At 35.7% G+C, this 18507-nt stretch overlaps 1 protein-coding gene across 1 annotated transcript in view; it reads left to right on the plus strand.

The window, feature by feature from the left end:
• The window catches only part of GRIP1 (glutamate receptor interacting protein 1), a 2220015-nt gene extending 2206181 nt beyond the window's left edge, over positions 1-13834 (plus strand). Inside the window, exon 23 of the mRNA XM_044088060.1 lies at positions 11116-13834. Within this exon, the coding sequence (XP_043943995.1) occupies positions 11116-11322 (207 nt within the window). The 3' untranslated portion in view covers positions 11323-13834. The remainder of the gene's footprint in view (positions 1-11115) is intronic.
• Positions 13835-18507: the final 4673 nt, after the last annotated feature.

Below are 18507 nucleotides of genomic sequence, written 5' to 3' on the forward strand. Positions count from 1 at the left end.
AGACCAATAAATTAATCAAAACTCATTTTGCTTTACTTACTTGTGAGAAATCTGTTTATGAACTGGCCCCAGCCTCTTGGAACAACTGTTTAATAAAATGAACACTTTACTTAAGAAAACAAATATGCCTTTTTCAGAGACTATGGTTAGTATAGCTTACAGATTGCATTGTCAGTCTATAACAATGTCTCTTGGTTATGGCTTTATTTTAGTCTGTGCAACTTGTAGATATTGAAATGTTCTTTATCTGCTGAGATCTGTATAGTTTATGTAACAGCTGATAGTGTCTGATAAATGTGTCATTCGGAAAATAACAGCAGCAATGTAGAACTGTATAACAATGAAATGCAATATATATATATATATTTATTGCTGAACTCTGGTGGCATCCCTGTGGTTTTACTATTAGTCATACCTCGCAACCACTTTGCTCAATAATTTTGTATAAATCAGTTTAAATCAATGGGATAACAGGCTTTGCATCAAATTGCATTGTATGGAAAACAGAAGTATGAAACTCATGTCTGGCATCAGTGGTTGACTGCAATCCTCAGTAACTCACCAGAAAAATAAATAAATTCATGAGAGGGAGGGCGAAAATACGAAGCAAAAAGCATGGACAGTTGAGAGGTATGTTATTAACAGTAATTGAAAACCTCATTGCATGCAATACAACTGCATTTTATACTCTCGCCATCACTGCAGTCAGGGGCAAAGTTCTCTGTCTATACATATTGCCAGTAAGTAACTGAAAATATGAATGTTCATTGTAGGATGAGTATAATATCTATTAGATTGACTGAACATTTTGAAATACTTGAGCGTGATTTATAAACATGCACATTCTTAGCTTCTGAGAAGCTTTTTTGACATTGGGTAGTTCTGCTTTGCATAAACATTTGATACTGAATATAATGCAGTAGCCTTTTGCTTTCCATAGTAATGTTATAAAATACCCTCTAGTTAATCAAATGTATATTTGTATAACATGACACTATCGGTAAGTTTCAAAAATTACTATTTCTACCTCGACTGCTTTGTTTTACCTACTATAATGATGGTCAGGTATATACCTTCATGAAGCAGGACTGCCAGCATAGGTTGCCTTAGCATAATTTTCTCACAGAGACTAATGAACATATACTGAAAACATTAGGAAACTAAAATGGTAATTTATTTTGCAGTTCTCTTGGCATACACATAACTTTTACAATCAAAAATATAATACAGCAAAACTCTTAAGTAGTATATAACAAATGTACCCATCATAAAAGCCTACAGGAGTGATTATTTCACGTTACATTGATCTTTTACCTTATAGTATGAAGATTATATCAAAACTTTAAGCATAGTTTTAAAATAATCATTGCCAAGTTATAATTGTATCGGTGACTTGACATTCTTGCATCAGTGACAAAACAGACTTATTTACATCTGTTTCAAACTCAAATAACACTGCTGTGTCTTGGGATACACAGCAATGTATATTCATTTTTGATTTATAGTTGAACTTTTGAAGTCCTAACTAGAATTCAAATAGCCCCCGAATTATCCTATTAAAAACTTCTGTTGCACGTATCACACAAGTCCAAAATCAACAAACAAGAAAACAGCAACAGAAATTGATAATGTGCAGCAATGCAATGACTTTTAACAAATCTGCAATGCTGACATCAGACCAGGAAAATGCAAGCCATAAACCAGATTCGGTAAACATGCTTTCATGAGCATGAATCTAATAGTGCTGCCTTTAAATAATACATTGACATACATCCATTAAACAAATTATACAAAAATAACAATTTATTTTTATTTATTTATTTATTTTACATTTGTTAACCGGGAGAGTCCGACTGGATACATGTCCATTTTCAGCGGAGGCCCGGGGAGAAAAGCTCCAAGTACATAACAGACATATGAACATTGTTAATGCAAAAAAAGGAAGATAGTTGAGTTCTAAATACAATATAAAGATACATCACATCTTGGGAAAAAAAAAAAAAAACAGCAGCATATAAAAAAAAACATAGGTCAGTTACAAAGGCAAGGCGCCTTGTTAAAAAGCGATTAAGGATAGTGAGGTAAGAGAAGGGTAAATGATAGTGGTTAATCAGGTTTGGAACAGGGACATTGCCAGAGAGTATTGAGATGGGGTTTAAGCTTTTTTTGAATTGTAGGAGTGAGGGTTCTGAGGTGAGCATGGTCGGTAGGGAGTTCCACATTTTACCTACAAAGTTTGAGAATAGAGAATCCCCAGCAGAATTATTGGCTTTGGTAGTTTGAGCTAAGATCTTATTGGAGGAGCGTAAAGATTGCAGGTTAATATAGGGGTGAATGATGTTTTCAGAGCTGGTGTTTTCTCTGGGTGATACAGTATCTGGTGAGCCATTTTGAGTTGGTTGAAATGGAGTTGGCTGGAAAACTCTAACCACCCTAGTTGCTTCAAGTTAGTGCAGTGGTGCGTTCTAAAGGTGGAATTTGTGGCAAATCTAGCTATGTGATTGTAACAAGAAGCAAGTTTGTTAAGGGTTGTCTTGTTTAGGTTTGTAAAGAGGGGAGGCATAGAAAAGAGTTGATAGTAGGTGTGTGCTGGCAATTGTAATTTTAGCATGAGGAGTGAGAAAGTGTTTTACTTTATAGAGAGAGCCAAGCTTTTTATTGACGGTTTTGATGGTAAGATTGAAATGGGTGTCAAATTTAAGGGAGTTATCAATGGTAACACCTAATAGCTTTGTGTGAGCTTCTGGTGATATAGTGATTCCATTGGAGGATGTAATAGAGAAGGTGGGGGGAAGAGTCTTGTTAGTGGGTGAGAAAGTAAGTAGTTTTGTTTTGTTGGGGTTGAGAACTAGTTGTCGACTTGAGAACCATTTTTCTATTAGGTTGAAGGTGTCTTGGGTTGAAGCAGTGAGGTCTGCCAGATTGGAGGCAGTGCTGATGATAGTCGAATCATCTGCATATTGAATGCATGTGGCATGGGGGGTGATTGTGGGCAGGTCATTAACAAAGATGGTGAAGAGAAGAGGGCCAAGAATAGATCCTTGGAGAACTCCAAGTGTAACAGGTAGGCATGTAGATAATTTGTCCTGCCATAGAACAGCCTGTTGCCTATTGGACAGGTAGGATTGGAACCATTTCAGCGTGGAATTGCTGAGTGATAGTTAATGTATGGAGGAGTTGAATGTGGTTCACCATATCAAAGGCCTTGGAGAGGTCTAAGAAAAGAGCAGATGATAGTTTATTATTGTTTCTGAAGTTATTGATGGTATTAGAAAAGGATAGTAGGGCTGATGTGGTACTGTGATTTGGCCTGAAGCCATGTTGGGAGTTAGCTAGAATTTTATTTTTGGTGAGGTGTTCCATCAGTTGTTTGTGGACACACTTTTCCATAATTTTGGCCAGGGGTGAGAGTATAGCTATAGGTCTGTAGTTGGTTAGCTCTAGTGAGCTACCACCTTTATGGAGAGGAATAATGTGGGACATTTTCCATATGGAGGGGATGAAGGCTTCTGACAAGGTACGGTTTATGATTATGGAGACCGGATAGGAAATGGCCTCAGCTGCTTTTTGCAGAAACTCAGCTGGGAGAAGGTCAGCTGCTAGCTTAGTGGGTTTTAGTTTTTTTAAGAAGAGATGTTATAAAGGATATGGATACTGGATCGAAGGTAAATAGATGATCTGATGTAGTTGTAGTATTCTGCTGGCATGGGTAGTGGAGTGGGCTGGTTGTTTGTTTGAATTGTATGGCCAGGGATTGTATAGTTTCTGTGAAGAAACTATTGAATGTGTTAGCAATGTTTACAGGGCACTGTTGTTTGCAAGTTGTTGGAGTGGGGGTGGTTGCCTGGCCTGGGTGCAGGAGCTTGTTTAAACCTGCCCAGAATTTTTGTGGATTATTAAGGTGTTTGTGTTGGAGGTGGAGGAAGAAGTTTTTTTTATCATTTAAGATCATTCTTTTAGTTTCATTTCTAAGTTGCCGGAAGGTTTGGTGGGAGTGTGGGTCTTTAGAGGTACGCCATGTGACCCACATCTTGTTTCTAGACAACAACACAATTATGTAAATTTTACCTCCAATATTCATAAAGACCTTGGGAAAACAATACCCCTAAATGAAAAATTCAAAGTCTTTCTTTTTTAGTAAGTATATTTTGCTAACCCATGTTATTAGGCACATTAAGTTTAATTCTACCTATCCACACAAATCTAGATTGTGCCCCAATATGTATCAGTGAATGTTTATAAAGTGCATTAGTTAATCTATTATACCTAATATCACACAAATGTTCATGTATACATAACTTAAAAATATCTAGAAGTCTGTCCTACACAAAATGCTGAATGCGAACACTTAACTAAGTAAATCACCCATTCCAAATCACAAGTGATGAAGAAATAAGAAGAGTCCATCCAGTGTTAGATGATGAAAACTCATAATCCCTAATAATATAATAACAAAAGGAACAGTGTCCAAAAGTAGAACTACTCCAAAGAATATTGCCCTCCAAAGTAGTTTGTTTCTATTCCAAACTTTGTGTTCAAACAAATGAAAATGATTAAATATTGTTGTATGGTATGCCCCGTATCTAAAACTAAGATGACGATGAGCTTCTAAAATGACTGCCATTTCCTTGAGCTCTTATCAGTAATTTAAAGTTTCTGAAAAACACTTCTGGTACCTTGACTTAAGATATGCATATTTCTTGAATACACCAGTATTGTAAACTGCAGGGAGAATCCCCTCCCCACAAACTCATTTGCACTTGAACACATGCACATGCATTTATATCACATTTGCACAAGATAAAGTAAGCGATTTGTCTCACAGCCAAGACATGCTGAGATATGCATACACTTTTCAGCATTATTAAGGGAATGGTAGAAATTTTAAATGACAACAGGGTTACTCTAACAGATGTAGAAGCATTATTAGTGTCAAAGGATTTATACATATATAATTTACACATTCATTTGAACACTGACTGAATCTGCTAGGTAACACCTACAAGGCAGGTTTTATACATATATAATTTGTGCATTCATTTGAACACTGACTGAATCTACTAGGTAACACCTGCTAGCCATGGTTTATGCAAGCAGTAATGCCTGACAGGGTGTGTGTTAATATGTAATTAACACCCACCCAGGGATGTTATGAGGACCGATGGCACAGGCAGAGGGCCTCTACACCCCTGGAAGGGCATTAACTACACACTAACACACACCCTGGAGGGCATTATTGTGCTTAGAGAATGGGGTCCTTGTAGAATTGTTTTTTTTAAGTACTATATTATTTTTTTACATATTTTTAATGTAAAATAGTTCCTCTGCCTAATGTTTTAAACTTACTGTAGTATATGCTAATGGTGTTGGAAGAAACATTTCACATCAGAAATACATAAAATAAATAATATAGTCCTTAAAAATAAATAAGTAAAACACAACAATTTTACATAGAGCCCATTCTCTCTCACACACATACACAGTCTCTTCTGCTTTCAGACACACATACATATACACACACAGTCTCCTCTGCGTTTATGCACACATTCACTCACACAAGATCGGTCTCACTCTCACTCTTACACACACACAGTTTACCCTGCTTTCATACATGCATTCACACACAAAAGATCACTCTTATTCTCTCTCTCTCGATCTCTCACACGTACACACAGTCTCCTCTGCTTTCATACACGCATTCAGTGACACATGATCATTCTCACTTTCTCTCCAGCAGAACCACTGCTTAACGAGCATAAAATAATGGCGGCTGTTATTTTTTTCCAGTCTGAGCTTCATAGAAGCTTGATATGCTGCAGTGAAGTGGCAGACTCGTTTTTGACCTGACATTACTTGTACATCAATACCCTGCTGGAGAACATTCGTTCTCCAGTCAGTGTGTTGATGTACAGTTGCCCATTTTCTAAACATATATAAATTACACATTCATTTGAACACTGACAACATCTATTAGGTAACACCCGCGAGTCAGGGTTTATACATATATAATTTATGCATTCATTTGAACACTGACTGAAGGGTTTATACATATATAATTTGCACATTCATTTGAACACTGACTGAATGTGCTAGGTAACACCTACTAGCCATATATTTGATACCTTTAATCTAGCCTTAACCTGACTTACGTTACATGTGTAATATCAATTGATTTTTTTTTTTCTTTTCACTGTTTTTTTTTTTTTTTCCTCATCTACGTTTCTCTCTGTCAGAGCAAAACATGATGATTACTCTGGAAGAGCGATTACACTATATCAGTGTCACCAAAAGGACCCCCCATACTTTAAAGAATATTGCCTTGTTAACTTATTGGAGGGTCCAGGGTCGTCTGTATCTTCTGAGTCCCTGTACAGGCCACTAAGTACTGCTGTAGAAATGATAATATTAAGAAATAACACATTAACATTATAAGAAAAGCATATGATGTTTTATTTTTCTAATAACTGACAATAATTCTATTTTCTTATTTGCAAATAGGGAAGCATAACTTCAGAACTGCTGTAGTGTAATTTTGAAAGAACATATAACTAGCAGTCTGAGCATTTTCTGATTGCTACCAAGATGTCACTTCATTTTAATTGGATATTCATAATTTTTCTAAGAAATGACATTTTATTTTTTTACATCATATGTTCTTAATGTTTTGAGTAGTTTGTCGTAGATACACATTATCTAAAATAACAAAAGGGTGATACAATCTAGAAGCGCATGGTTAGTAGAACAATACATGATGACACATTTGGCCTTGCATAAACACTGAATTGGCATCTGAGAAGTTGCAGAGCACATACATAAGCATGTACAGTCATTAAAGAAATCAGGAAACTCACATTTTAGCTCTGTTGTAAAAAATAAACTTTACTTATAGGTGATCTTAAACAAATAGCCTTGTATAAAAGATGGGTTTAATTATATTAGAATAGCTGCATTAAAACATCAGGTGTCACTGCACATTATTTTCTCTAGATCTAATAGTCCTTGGTCTTGGAATTTGTACTATCACAAACAGGCATTGTGGCCATTCTGCAATCTGAAGCAGAATAACATACACAAATAATATGACTGCAATTGTTACAAAGAATTCAGTCTGAGGTTACAAAACTGTAAGCAATTATGAGCACACAGTACAGTTTTTGATAACTAGTGGTACCAACTTACCCTGGGTCATAGTTCATGTAACTCTGACCAACCCTTTTAAGTAATGATGGGATTTGAAAATGCATTTCCACTACACCTAAAACATGAGTATTTAGAGTCTATAAACAAGTGTTGTTTTAATTTGTTCATGAAGGACTCTGGGGTGCTCCATTGTCTCACCTCTATTGGGAGTTGATTCCATATTGCTTAGACTGTATTACTGAAAGCTGTTTCACCTCTGGAAGTTTTGAAACTGGGTCTAATCAGTGTTGGGGTTTCTTTCTAACTATCTCTCAATCCATATTTCTATTGGAGGTTGTGAGGTAAGTAGCAAAGCTGAGGTATATCCATAGTTATGGATATGGCAAAAATCCAAAAGCTAGATGTTTCTAGTTGCACCTATGTAACCACAAGGAACCTCTGTGAGGCAGAGTACAGACCGCAAAGAAGGCAGTATGGCACAACCAGCTACACTGGTTTTGATTAAAGGTATTGCTTTGCTGAGTTCTCACTTTGAACAGTCATTGTCTGTGACCTGATTTCTGTCATGTTTACATATTAATTTCCTTAAGTATTATGCCTGGTGTAAGCCATACTTCATAGGTTAATGCCATGATAATTGTCTTTCTTTAAATAGTATAAGGGACTGTCACCATACACGATAGAGTCATTTTACAGAGCGCCAGTGATGATTTGTACCTGAAGCATTTCATTTATAATAGTGGTGGCTATCCCACAAATGGAGGTATTTGATTTTACTGTGCTGTATGTCATATATGTAAAAATAAGGTATATTTACTGTAAGTTGGGTAGCATCTACATATTTTGGACTCTGGCAAATGGCTGTGAAATGTGGCTGCCATTAAGTTGCTGATGAGAAATTTGGACATATGGGACAGGGATGTTAGTACAACAGAATGTCGTTAAACCGTGGAAGGTAAAAATATAATGCATCTTTAAACAACTATATTGAGCTAGAATGCAATGAGACTGCTAAGTGAGCTCCTTTGCATTGTTGGAAGTGTCTTAAAAATAATGCTTGTATTGAGCTAGAATGCAAAGAGACTGCTAAGTGAGCTCCTTTGCATTGTTGGAAGTGTCTTAAAAAGAATGTTTGTATTGAGCTAGAATGCGAAGAGACTGCTAAGTGAGCTCCTTTGCATTGTTGGAAGTGTCTTAAAAAGAATGTTTGCATGCTGACATTATGACATGGTTCTCCAGGTGGCATCTCTTTGAAAAGTAATTATTCTTCCCTAAATCCTATTGCATACTACCCACTAAACACTATTATTCCAACTGTAATGCAACAATGTATCTTGGTTGAAGTACAAGGATCTCATAGTAGTGATTAAAGAATCTAAGTATTAACTCAAACTAAAACCATGTAAACCTGCTGGGATGGCCTTCTGCAATAATATTTATGAGCACTCTTGTTAGAAATAGAAGTCATTGTTTAACAACTAAAAGTTTCATACAGTAAGGAACTGTGTTTAATTATGGTACTTGTGTGTAGTATCTGCTACGATCTTGATTCCATTACCATCAGAAACATGAGAGGTACCTCATTTTAATCTCCTTAGCTTCCAAGTATGCTACACAGTTGCTTTTTTGCTTAAACGTAGTTTACCTTGAAACCCTAAAATTGTAGCAAGTCTTAAGACCTCCTGTACTACTGTAGTCCCATTCCTTGCTTAACTGTACAAATGAAGATGGATGAATGCTGTGTTGCAGCTGTTGACCTCATGACCTGTTTGTTTTCTATATGAAGACAGAGAATTGGATGGTCTGTATGAACATAGAAGTGAAGTTACTTTGAATGCAAGCAGTATGTTATTTTTTCCCTATGTCCTAAACTAAAATCCATTACAAGATACTAGTTGACAGTGCTGTAACTAGAAGCAATTTCTTTACTATTGTGCTTATATTTTAAATTCACTAGGTACTATCTCCTGCAGTATGCATATAGCATAGGTTAATGTCATAATGACTGTCCTTCTTTAAGCAGTATGAGGACCTAATGACAGATGCATTTTTTTCTCAGTTATTTTCCCCCATACCTGCAGATAGTCATGCCTCACACTGATGAGACAGTGCCCATTCATTCCTCTGCTCCTACAGAGTACAGAAAAGTGATCTAGGCCAGGATGGTAACGAGGAATACTAGGGGGCATATATTAATTAGCCATGTGCTGTCTCCCCAGAGCCACATGGCAGAGAGAGAAAAGGTGTTGGGGGGGGGGGTCTTTTTGAATTTGCATGTTTGGGTGTCTAAAAATCTAGATGGCATACTTCATGGTCTATCATTCTTTTCTGTTCATACCCAGGACTGGAATCTTTATTACTGAACTTTATAAAAGGAAATAAGATAAAAAGATAATGATCGCAACTAAGACGTTGCAATGTTATCAATTTATTAACATGAAAATCAGTTATTAGGTTGAATATCATTTCAAGTATAATAATATTATTTGTTTAACACCATTTGTGGTCCACAAGACTGTCCAATTTGTACTCTGAGTAATCTGAATGTTTCTAACACCTTGAATTGTTCTGTTTAACGTACTTATGCTTGTTAATCAAAGAATATATTTGTAATTTTTGGAGTTTTTCTCCCCTGGGCCTCTGCTGAAAATGGGCTACTAGCTCAGTCATAATTTTCCTGGTAAACAAACGTAAATAAGTAAATAAAATAGATAGGTGATTCTGTCTGAAGCATATTTTGCTTAATGCAAAAAATAAATAAATAATTTACGGGCATGCTTTTCTAATATACAGCAGCTGTCTCAGTGCTGTTTCTAGCCCTGCTGGTAATGCTGTTGATGAGGCTAATCACATTTACCATAAAGGAACTAACTCTCAAAGATATATTAGAATAGAAGTGACATTGAGTTTTTGTTTCTATCAGTTTATTTCCAGCCCTGACAAAAATTCACATAGAACTGTATGGTTTCCACATACCTGCCATCTTTGTTTATAGATTTATTCTTGCTAAGACTTGATTCAATTATACTCTGTATAATTCTATAGAATTTAAGGATGTGTGCATAAATGTATAACTCACTGCACTAAACATATGCAAAGATTCTTCAAATTAACTAGATGGGGGCTTACATCAGTAGACCTGTTACTGTATAAAATACAAATGTGACTATCTACTGTATATATTTTTCTCCAGACTTAACAAGCTGAGAGGCATCCATCCACCCATCCACAACCCCTTCCTATTTTTGCACATGGCGTCAGGGTGTCACTTTAACAGTAAAAATCATACAGAGAGGCATGTGTTTCTGTACACTATGCCATCTGCCTTAACAGTCATCATTAGGATTTGTCACCGTGGTTCCCTTTGTTATTATAATTAGACGCCATTAAGTCATTTGTTCAGGTGTAGCATTTTGTTCCTCTGACCTGCTGCTGTAATTATACTTCTGTGGTAGGCAAAGCACACAGTTTGAATTCTGTTATTGGATGATCCACTTGGTCCTTCCCCCAGACCGCATTCTGCTATATTCAATGCTCTGCAGTACTATTATATTTTACAACATCTGTGGCTGTGTATCTGTCTATTATATGTTGCTACATGTGAAAATGAGATGGGAGACTTTTCAGACCATTCATCATCACCAACAAATCAATACTAGTTTATAATTATCCTCAGCAAGTATATACAATACTAATAAAAATGAAAACAAAATTGGCTGTTTGAGACATTAATTCCTAAGAAGCAGTGCCATCTCACTAAATCTGTTATTCCAAGTTATCATTTTTCCTCATTCAAAGGGATTTAAAGTAGTACTCTGTATGTATAGTATATGTAATGTAATATTCTGTCAAACAGCACTGCATCTTTTGGTAATATTAACATGGTTACATAGTAGTTAGACTATGCATTTTCACTTTGTTCTCTAAGCAGCAAAAGATTTTATTTATACATGTGAACCTTTTCTCTTCATGCAGGTAAACCATGTTCGTACGAGAGACTTTGACTGCTGTTTGGCAATGCCTCTGATAGCAGAATCCAGCAGTAAACTTGACCTTGTAATTTGCAGGAATCCACTGGCTTCCGAAAAAACAGCTATAAATCATGAACAAAGCATTGCTTTTCCACAGAAAATTCAGAGACTTCCTGATCGAGAGATACTAGAGCCTACCGGTACTTTGTAGTAGTGTTCCATTCTAAACAACTGTTCTTTATATTATCGATCGCATCCTGAACTACCAGTACTAACAGTATTTGTTACATTCTTGGACAAACTGTTGAAGAAAAACAGAAGTCTACCTGGTGCTAAATATCCTGTAGTCCTTACAGCTGGCAAGAAAGACACATATGACATAATTTGTCATGGACCAGCATGGGGAAACTCTTTAAATACAAAATTACTGGTATTTTTGGAGGTTTGAATTCATGGAGCTATGACATTTAATGTCTGAAATATTGTGTATGCATCTCAACTAAATGACAGGCATTATTAATTGCTTAAAAATCTTTCAGACATCAGTGGAAAGTATGGGCAATGAGTATATTCTCTTTGAAATTTTCTTGATTATTCAAGTAAAATTCTTTTCTAAAAAAGCAATAGACTATGAATGGCCTTCAAATGTATAAGCTGTATTTATTCATAAATTTTATTAATAAAAATGTACCATCATTTTTATTGATACGTTTTATTAATAAATACTGATTACATGTATCAAAGCCATTCAAAGTGTATCTTTTTTTTTAGTTTGCTATTTTACACTATCATACAACATATGGCAGTTTTTTTTTTTTTGGGGGGGGGTAAAATTGTGTTCTATGTATAACAGATTTATCTCCCTTAACACTAATGAGGGGCATGGGAAAAAGTGCCAAGGAAACTTTTAATACTGATAATGGTGGTTTTGGTTGATGCAAATTTCTGCTATAGAATCTCAGGACAGAAACTACAGTAAACATGAAAAAAATGTGTCAGGTTTTATAACAGTGTAACAGTGTACTTACTTCATCTTGGAAGTTTAAGTCAGAATGCTGCCTTAGTATATGTTGCACACAGCATACTTAGTCTGTATTTGAATGGTTTATTTTCCTTCACTTTTTGTCTGTCTGTGTTAAGGTGGTGTGTCATAGTAAAACAAGTCCAGTGGTCTACCAGTTATAAGAAAGCTCCATTCACAACTGCAATAGAAAAGCACCCCATGATTATGGTATAGAATGAATGTTAACTATTGTAATTAAAATGTCTGCAGTGCAAGCTGTCTTCTAAATTCCTCAAAATGCATTTATTTTATGGAATATTCCATCTTGTGCAAACATGGAACTTTACTTTGAAAATATATTACTAGGTTCATGATGCTGCAGGTGAAAGTGAAGGAAGAGACAGTTGTACAGAGACTTACTTACAAGTTGTCTTACGCAAATTTAATCTCTGGAGTTTAAGTCCACCTACCAGAGAAAATTCTATAAGGAAACATATGTATGTAATAGCTGAGTACATGGCATAGGTGGGAAGTCCAGTGTGGGAATGTTGTACAAATGTATTTTTTTCCATGTCAGCAACCATCTGATTCCATATGCTACAGTATTTGCAGGTTGTTTTGCTTTTTCAATTTTATGAAACACAACTGCTTTTTGTGAATTGCTGGAGATTGTTATGTTCTTGATAAAGTGCATGGCCTAAAACTATTTAATCTGGTAACATACCCAAACCCTCTTCTTGTTATTAATGTATAAATTGGAGTAATCTGTAATGATTGGAAAGAAACATATTGTGGTTGATTAGCACTATAAGAAAACTTTCATTTATTAATTGTGACTTGATTAATGTGTTGTTAAATGTGTTAATACTTTACTCAGGATTTCAGTTTTTGTCACACCCTCATTCCATCAATAGTAAGGGAGAGAGAATACCTTTATGTGTCTTCATGAAAGAAAGACTTAATGTACATTCAAGTCACATGGCCCTCAAATTCTGTAAACCACTGATGGGTTTCACAAACCATCAGCAGATACATTCAGTACTTAGTTCTAATTAATGTAAATTAGTGATAACCATTTACACTGGAGTTTTTTCCATTTTTGTCAATGATATTTGCTTTTTAATATTACTTGTTATATATTTTCTAAAAAAAAAAAACAAGCAAAATAACTGCAAATATCAAGAGGGGGTTTGTGTCGATTAAAGCAATAAAGCACTTCCAGCATTGTTTTGTAGTAAGAGAAAATATTAAGCTTCTGTACTTAAACTTCCATATGTTTATGGGCTGATTTACCATGTAATATACCTGGTACAGTGTACTTATATAATTACTTTTACATTTTTTGTTAGTCATTTTGTCTAGTTTCATTAAGAAGTAATATATAAAGTTGTTTTGTAAGTTATTATGTATTTTTGTTATATGTACTAGTTCTGTTACAGTTGCAATGTCATTTAAGTTACATTTCAGCACTGCCATGGATAAGAAGTTTTTTAAACTCCGAACAATGTCATCATAAACTGTCTTAAACTGATTTTTATTTGTGGGAAGTAAACTGTAAAGTATTTTTGTACTCATTTAATACTTTGATAGCATGATGTTTGCCATCACTATTTTGGAGGGGCTTTACTTTTATCTATTACAGATATTGGTATGGGAAGTACTGAATAATAGCATCAAAAAGCCAACTGTATAGGCTCAAAGGCACATAATAAAAGCCAAACTCCAGTAAAATATTTGCATATGTTGAATTTTTGTAACTAAAGCCTGCAGTAATATACATACAGGAACTAAAGCTGTTTTTCCCCTTTTATTTTCAAACAAATTTATTTATTGACATTTGATTACCGGGTAAGTCTGACTGGGTAGAAGCCCATTTTCTGTGGAGATCCAAGAAGAAAATCTCTAAATTACTGCAAACCATTTTAAGAACAATAATGTCACAATCTTTAAAAATAAAACAAAAACATTTGCAGTTTAAATAATTACAACAAATTAGTGGTAATATAAAATATTAGCCAGTTTGCAGAGAAATTAAAGGTAAGTTAGACTAATGCAAACAGGAATTTGAAGTGAGGGAAAACAGGCTTATGGTATATTAGAGAGAAAGGGAAGAGAATTTGATAGAAGTAAGTGAAAAAGAGAGGGTAAGGAGCTGAATGAAAAGGTACTTGCCCACATTTAGGGATATATCTTTGAGCAAGAATAAACTCAGATTTTAAATAGGAAATCTTTCAGAGTGGTTTTGAAAGATGGGAGGGAGGGTATTGACCTGATGGTGCAGGTAAGGAGTTCCAGACCTTAGCAACCTTGTGACAATGCCCAGCAGATTTGAAAAGTTTGTAGACAGGAGGCTTTTGGCTACTGGATCACAATGTCCTACTAGGAACATAGATTTGTAGAATGTTTTTTAGTGCTGGACAGGCAGATGGATGCTGGATAATTATACAGGTGGTAAGTAGCTGTCTATATGTTAGTTGATGAGGCAGTTCTAACCAGTTTAGGCTTTTTAGTGATATGCAGTGGTGGGTTTTGAAAGGGGTATTTGCTACAAATTTAACAACTTTGTTATAGCATTGTTCAAGTTTTAATTTTTGTGAATCCTGGAAGTTAGTAAGGATGGGAGTGCCATAAAGAAGTGTGGTGAAGAGATAAGTAGTGGCAAGTGTATTTTTAGTTGTTGGTGAGAAAGCTTTTGGCTGTGTTAAGTATCCCTATTTTTTGATGGGTTTTTCTTCTGCAATTTATTGTATGCAAGTCGAATGTAAGTTTGTCTTCCACTATTACCCCTAATCATTTGCTATGAGAGGTGATTTTGATCTTTTTTGGATTGAGCATGAGTTGTGAGTTTATGAGTTTAAATGGCTATTAAAGCTTCCAGAGTAATTTTTTAGTGATGTGCCATGTTGTCAGATGTGCAAATGACAGTGAAATCATCTGTGCATTGTATTAGGGTGGCCTGCTGTGTGGATGTACAGAGGGTGTTGGTGAAAGTGTTAAAAAGGAGGGGACCAAGGATAGACTCTTGTGATACACTGGTGGTGACTGGGATGTAAGAAGACAATGTGGACTGCCAGTTTACTGACTGATAACTATTGGAAAGGTAGCTTTTGAACCACAGAAGGGTGGGCTGAGAGAGACCTAATAGGGACATTTGAAGTAGAAGGCTTTAGACAAGTCTATAAATAAGGAAGAGACTAGTCTGCTGTTATCTTTAGCTTTATTGACAGTAAGTATATATATATATATATATATATATATATATATATGGTTTATTATCAAAATTTGGAAACTGCATCAGTCAACCGGCATGTGGTCGACTTGCAGTTTCCAAGTCAGCAGAATGTCGACCCAAAATCAATCGACTACACTACAGTGAACGGATGGTATAGGTCGATAATTTGGGTTCAACATTGTGCAGAGAGGTCGTGCTTCAGTGAGGAACAAGGAATTAGCCCATTTCCTCACTGCAGTGCAATCTTAGAGTTGGTATATTTAATGTGGAGGGGGTGCAACTGTACACTACTGTGCATAGCAGGAGGTGAGTGACGTGACTTCCTGCTATGTCAAATGCATCAAACCACGGTGGTTGATGTACTAATTTTCTCTTTGGTTTACTTTTCAGAATTATAAATTCAGCATTTTGGGTCAACATTTTAAACAGTCGACCAAAGATGATTCAGCATTCTAATAGTAAACCTATATATATATATATATATATATATATATATATATATATATATAGGTTCATAGGTTCATACTAGGCTATCTGCCCGAGGGCATTTACAAGCCTAGCCCATAGTTTTGTGGCTTACGCCACCCCTTTAGTATTGGGGAACTATACCCATTATTTTGCTGTGCCTCTGTTGAGCAGTGACACTGAGGTAATCCCTGGGGTATATCTGCGATCTCCCATCCATTGGTCAAGATTTCTCTTGAACAAGGCCAGCGAGGTGCTCTGCCTCACATATACCGGGATTTTATTCCACAGCATAGGGAGTCTTTGGGTGATGAATCTATCCCTCCAGCACGTCCTATTAATAGCCGTGTCGAGGTTTAAGTCTCCTGCCCTATATATATATAAAATGGAAGCCATGTTGTGCAGAGGATAGGAGTTCTTCCTGCAGAAGATAGTCTAGCAATTGTTTTCGAATACATTTTTCAAGTATTTTGGCAAGGGGAGATATGATTGCTATAGGTGTAAAGTTATTAATGTCTGTTGAAGTTCTGCCTTTGTGCAGAGGGATAATGTGTAACTTTTTCCAGAGAGAGAGAGATCATGGAATTCCTGGATTTGCCATATATATAAGGATTGAGACAGGATAAGCAATGCTACTGGCTGCAGTTTTAGGCACTCGCTTGGAAGGTCATAAGCTGAAGAAGATCACGGTTTAAGTTTAAGAGTAGTTTTATATAGAATATAGGCACAGTTTTGAAAGTAGCTATGTTGATATGTTGCTGTTAGGCAGGGTTGGGATTAGATGTTGAGGAATTCTTAGCATTGCTATACTGAAAATGAGAGCAATTAAAGTAAGAACATGTCCTTTAGCAACATTTACAGCAGGGTTCTACATTATACATTATACAGTTAAACAGCAGCAGAAGTAGAATAGAAGCTCATGTGTTGCAGGTATTCCAGGGAAGCTGCTCTTCCCTTTTCCCCTTCTTATACTAAAACAATCCAAGACTTTTTCCTGTAAAAAGACACCATGACCAGTAGCTGAAAATCATATATTTGTTATGTTGTCTTGATGTTCTATGCCTTTCTAATATCCCTGCAGAACAGTTATGCATCATTTCAGTTTTGTTCCAAACAGAATGACTGAGTTGTGGCTGATAGAGTGACATGATATAGTGACATGATTTTCTTTTCCTGGATAAACTTTATTTTTCCCAAAATGCAGTCTTTCCCCTCAAAAGACATTATCTTGCTGTACCCTCTTGTGAAAGATGATCTTTGCATTTACTTTAAAAATCTCTGGGTAGAGTATCTCAAACTCTCTTTCAGTCACTCTCCTTGGTTTGTATTTGTTGTATTGTTTTAAACATACTGCAAGAATCCCTTTCTTTTTTCATCCTCAAAATAATATTTAAATTAGATTTGTGAGTAAAAAATAGAAATCAGACAGCACCTCATTCAGTCTGCTTCTGTCATTGATATCAAGTTTGTTCTTCATTAAACTGTACAGTAAATAAGTTGTGACGTCCCAAAAACTCAATTCTTGAATTGGTGTATAGCCCCAGAAGCAGGGTGCAAATGTAGCTTTAATTTTTTTTTATACTTTTGTTGACCAGATTAGTTCCACTAGACCAGTAGCATATTTTCAGGGGAAACCTGAGGTGGTGTTTATACTACTATGGGAAATTTGCCAATGGCATGAGGGAACATCCCCTACTCTTTGTGCACTGTAATGCTTCCTGACTTCTGGTCTGGGCACGGAAGCAGCTCAGAGAAGCAGGAAAGAGAAATTCAAACACGGAGGAGAAAGAACATGTTTTCCAGGTCGAATGAAGCTGTTAATCGAACAGCAGAAAGGTTGGATATGTTAAATAATGAGTCAGAGGTTGAGCAGAGTGGAAAGAGCAAAGAAGGGAGGAAACTAAGAGAAGGGAGTTGGTTGAAAGGGAAAAAGAAGGAGTTGAAGTAGATATTATAGATTTGGAGGTGGTATTTCAGCAACATTTATTTGCAATAGATGCTACAACAACTGATTGTGTTATTACAACCCTACAATTGGTGGGGGGGGGGGGTTGTGGGATGTTTATTTGAAAGAGCTAATTGAACAGAGTGAACCAGAGAGTGAAAAGGCAGTGTCTTGGGGTGAAATAATGGACAGAATACAAGAAGTAGTAGTTCAACTAATAAGGAAGAAAGAAAAGAAATTGTATGCGCAAATGGGTAGAGAAGGTGAAAGAAGAGAAGAAAGCAAAAGTAAGAAGAAAGCATCGGGTAAGAATAAGTAGTAAAACAGAAAAGGAACTTGAGAAGTATGAGAGTGCATTATTCCACCACTGGGTATTGAACCCAGAGAGGTAAGAGCATTTATTTATATTAACAAAGATACCTGTTGTGACATTTTTTTCGATGAAGTACAGTATATGGAAAAGTTTTTAGAACAATATGAAAAAAGGATAAATGAAAATCCTTGTAACTTGTATGTTGTACAAGTATTTAATATAGAAGCTAAAAAAAAGAGTATTCATACAATTTTGTACTGAAGTTGAAAGAGGCAATCTAAAAGACTATTTAAAAACTGTGTGTAGGGATGTAATGGACATTACAAAGATTTATGGCAATAGAGGTTTATGGACTGCGGGATGAGAATGTGGTCTTGTACTGAAAATGCAAAATGATGAAATAATACATTTGCCTAGTATAATTAATGTGGAGTGAAA

The sequence above is a fragment of the Protopterus annectens genome, chromosome 11.part0 (genome assembly GCF_019279795.1).
Source record: "Protopterus annectens isolate FY-2018-M chromosome 11.part0, PAN1.0, whole genome shotgun sequence".
Lineage (NCBI taxonomy): Eukaryota > Metazoa > Chordata > Ceratodontiformes > Protopteridae > Protopterus > Protopterus annectens.